General features: G+C 41.6%; 1 protein-coding gene across 1 annotated transcript; it reads right to left on the reverse strand.

Annotated features, from left to right (window-relative positions):
- Positions 1-565: 565 nt before the first annotated feature.
- LOC126380932 (uncharacterized) lies at positions 566-3,038 on the reverse strand. Its single transcript, XM_050030502.1, has 2 exons — positions 3,002-3,038; positions 566-2,680 (listed from the first exon to the last, which is right to left on the reverse strand). The coding sequence occupies exon 2, from the start codon at positions 1,798-1,800 to the stop codon at positions 814-816; it is 987 nt and encodes a 328-aa protein (XP_049886459.1). The 5' UTR covers positions 1,801-2,680; positions 3,002-3,038; the 3' UTR covers positions 566-813.
- Positions 3,039-3,566: the final 528 nt, after the last annotated feature.

Raw genomic sequence — 3,566 nt, forward strand, 5'->3', positions numbered from 1 at the left:
ACTGTTGATTGGGTGCGTTGGGATTTGCTCTTTTTACACATCTTATAGATGACGCAATTGAAATTAGCTCGGGGACCGATGCAGCCCTCGCATTTAATAATTCAATCCTCAGTCGATCGTCTCCCACACATCCAATCACAGCCTCGACCGCATCACCATTCGACAATTTATCTTTAGTTACACGACGCCATAAGACCCATGCTTGAGACAGGAATTGCGCAATGTCTTTCGTGTTGTCGTATGTGTGTTCTCTAAACCGGACAATATCGCGTGAATACCTGTTTTCAGGTTCAAATGTAGTTATCAAAACATCTCGCAACTCCTGTCATGTGGTCGTAGAAACCAGCCAATTGTCAACCCACAACTTCGCGCGGCCTTTAAGCAAACTTCCTGCCTTCATTCGTACCTCATAATCGTTGAAGTTGTAGGTTTCCATGGCTGTGGTAACGTGTTGGCACCATTCGCGTACCCCAATGTTAGTGTCAGGGTCGTATGAGGGTAAAAATATATCACTTATTTTGACCTTTGACTCAGGTTGTAGGGGAAGGTGGGGTAAGACGGTGACCCTAAGGTATTTCTTAAATTAAACCATCTGTTTATGATTGCACAATGCTTAACATTTATTAGGAACATAATCAGTCTTTCTTTTATTCATTTAAATCAGTCAAAACAAAAAAAATAAACTTCTTTTATAAAATAATCAACTTCAAAAATAAAATATATATCTCCCCATCTTGCCCCACCCATAGGGCAAAACGGGGTACCCCCTCGGGTAAGATGGGGTATGGGTTGTGGATAGAATAGTATTCTATATTAGTCGTCAATATCTTCACAAATTGGGCAGATATGGACAGCTTCGGCATCGTCATCTTCCACTCCTGCACAACCACAATGCGCCCATTTACCACAACTCTGACAAGTGATCCATCCTTCATCAGATTCGGAATATAAGCCATGACAATACAGACATTCTGTATCTTCATCATTCGACGAATGAGTTTCTTCTTCAGTCTTCTTGATTCTTTTATTGACAGATCTTTTACTTGCTCTTTTCCGTTTCTTTTGGTTCGTTTCCTTTGGTTTCTTACTATTTTGCCTTTCTTCTAGCTCTGCTTTATATGGTGACGAAGTAATAATAGCTGTTTTTCCCCGTCTTCGTACTTGTCGTGGCCTTTTTTCGGTCATTCGTGGATAAGGCATCAACTGTTTCGGGCTAACCAGATGGAATGATGAATTTGCTTGATGTACTGAAGTCAAGGTTCCCGCAGATGGTTCAGTTTGAGTGTTTATTGTAGAACATGGGGCGGTGCAGGTATCCGTTTGGACATCAAGGACTGGCGCTGCTGCAGTTGTTGATTCGCTCAGTTTACGTGGTGATGCTGCTACCGATGGAAATGAAATAGTGTCATCATCAGGTTCTTTTTCAACGTTTAGTGGGATGTCGGTGGCCTCTGCAGCAATGAAATCATCTTCAGTAAAAATTTGTGCGTTGTAAGGCGAGATCCCACACGCTTTGAATGCGTTAATTGCTGTGGACATTGTTGCTGCGCGAATAAACGCTTGCCCGAATAGTCCAGCCACTTGGAATTGAGTCACTACTTTCCCAGGATTTGATCTTAACCAAGCTGTTATGGCCTGATCATAGAAGATACTCAACGGCCGCATAAAACCAACATCTGCTGGCTGCAGTTTGTGCGTAGTGTGTGGTGGAAAGCATTGTATTGTCACACCATGTTCACGTGCTTTGTCGATGAGCTGCAAACTTTGGGTGTGGGAAGCATGACCATCTAAAATGAGCATAACTGGATTTTCTTTAGAAGCGTTGGTGAATTTCACAAATTTAGTGAAACCATCTTAAGAAAATTTTGGCTGTCATCCACCCAGAGTCTGAGCATTCAGACCAGGAGTTCGGTGGAGCTCCATTTAGCAGTTCGGGCTTCATGCGTTTTCGGGGATAGATAAACATTGGTGGAACATATGTCCCTGCAGCGTTAAAGCAAATTTCCACCGTTATAGTTGTGCCTCGTTCCGCCGACGTCAATGCTCCCACTTGCTTTTTTCCAGTTGCTGCAATTACTTTGGACCGTGACTTTGGCACAACCGAAACACCTGTCTCGTCACAGTTATAAATCCTGTCCGGAGTGAAACATTTTTCGTCAAGTGTTCTTCCCAGCAGTTCGAAAAATTGTCCAACCGATACTTTATTGAACCCAGCGGCACGAGCCGCAGATGTGTTTTCCGGCTTTCTCAAACTCAAGTCAGGATGGCGATTTAGAAATCCACGCAGCCAGTCCTTCCCAGCTTTTTCCTTGATATCATTAAACTTATGTTGTTTATTATTACGAACTGCTAACTCATATGCTAACTTCTGCAATTCGCAAGTTGTCAAACCAAATAACCTTCCTTCCATTTCCTTGAGATACTGCACCAGTAATGTTTCTTCTTCTTCCGAAAAAACTGTTCTAATTGGACCTAAGGAAACCTTGACATTGAGTACACTATTCTTATTTTTTCTTGCTTCATTGACTTTGCGCTCGAGGGTAGTTTGAGGGACATTAAAAATCTTGCTAGCCAATTTGTAACCTTTTTTCCCATCTAAAACTTCTTGAATAGCTAGCTTCATTTCTTCTTCACTCCAACCTCCTCTGTTAGTTTTTCGTTTGTAATTTCGAACCATGATCTATAAAATAAAAGAATAAAGATACCATCAATGGAAAAACAGAAGTGTCAAATGACGGGGTAAGATGGGGTACCTGCCCCGTCTTGCCCCTATGTAGGTACCCCATCTTTCCCAAAATGGTCTGGAAGGGTGTTTCATTATTTTTTGAGGTTATGAAACCAAGCAACCGTATTGAATTCATGACTTCAGAATAGTAAAATAATCACATATCAATAAAAAAATACGAGACACAACTTATATATCATACATAAAGCACAGTCACGCAAATTTTACATGGTAAAAATAAGATAAAACCACTATAAATTAAAAAAATACACTTACCAAGGCGCAACGTGCTCACTATCGACCAGATCTTTTGTGACACTGAAAAGTACTGGTAAATGCCGTTAGATGACGCTATAAACATCATCCTAGTTTTTTTGTATTATCGGTTTCCACAAGGTCCCCATCTTACCTCGCTACCCCGTCTTACCCCACCTTCCCCTACCGCCATACGATCGGACACGTGCTTCATCTGCAACATCTGAGTAAAAAACTCCGCGGGTACACCACTAACAGAAGCCTGAATATTATCGCTATTATGGGCAGAATGTCCGGCAGAAGTGGGTGGTAATCCCACTTCTGATAACGGCGCGTCAGCCTCCGCGGAGCTTTTAGAAATAGTGACGTCAGCACAGCTGGTTGGCTGGCTGGCTGGCTGGTTTAGTAGGTTTTAGTTAAGTTTGTTTTCGCCGTTTTGAACTTAAACATAATATAATAAATACTTTTAACTAACAATACAAATACTTAGAATTGCAGCTGTATTTGTAACCGGTCAAAGATAACGGTCTTTCATTAACAAAGAAAGTGCATCACACACACACTTACTAACAGGTCCAGAGAGGGA

This window comes from Pectinophora gossypiella, unplaced genomic scaffold (assembly GCF_024362695.1).
Source record: "Pectinophora gossypiella unplaced genomic scaffold, ilPecGoss1.1 Pgos_31, whole genome shotgun sequence".
Lineage (NCBI taxonomy): Eukaryota > Metazoa > Arthropoda > Insecta > Lepidoptera > Gelechiidae > Pectinophora > Pectinophora gossypiella.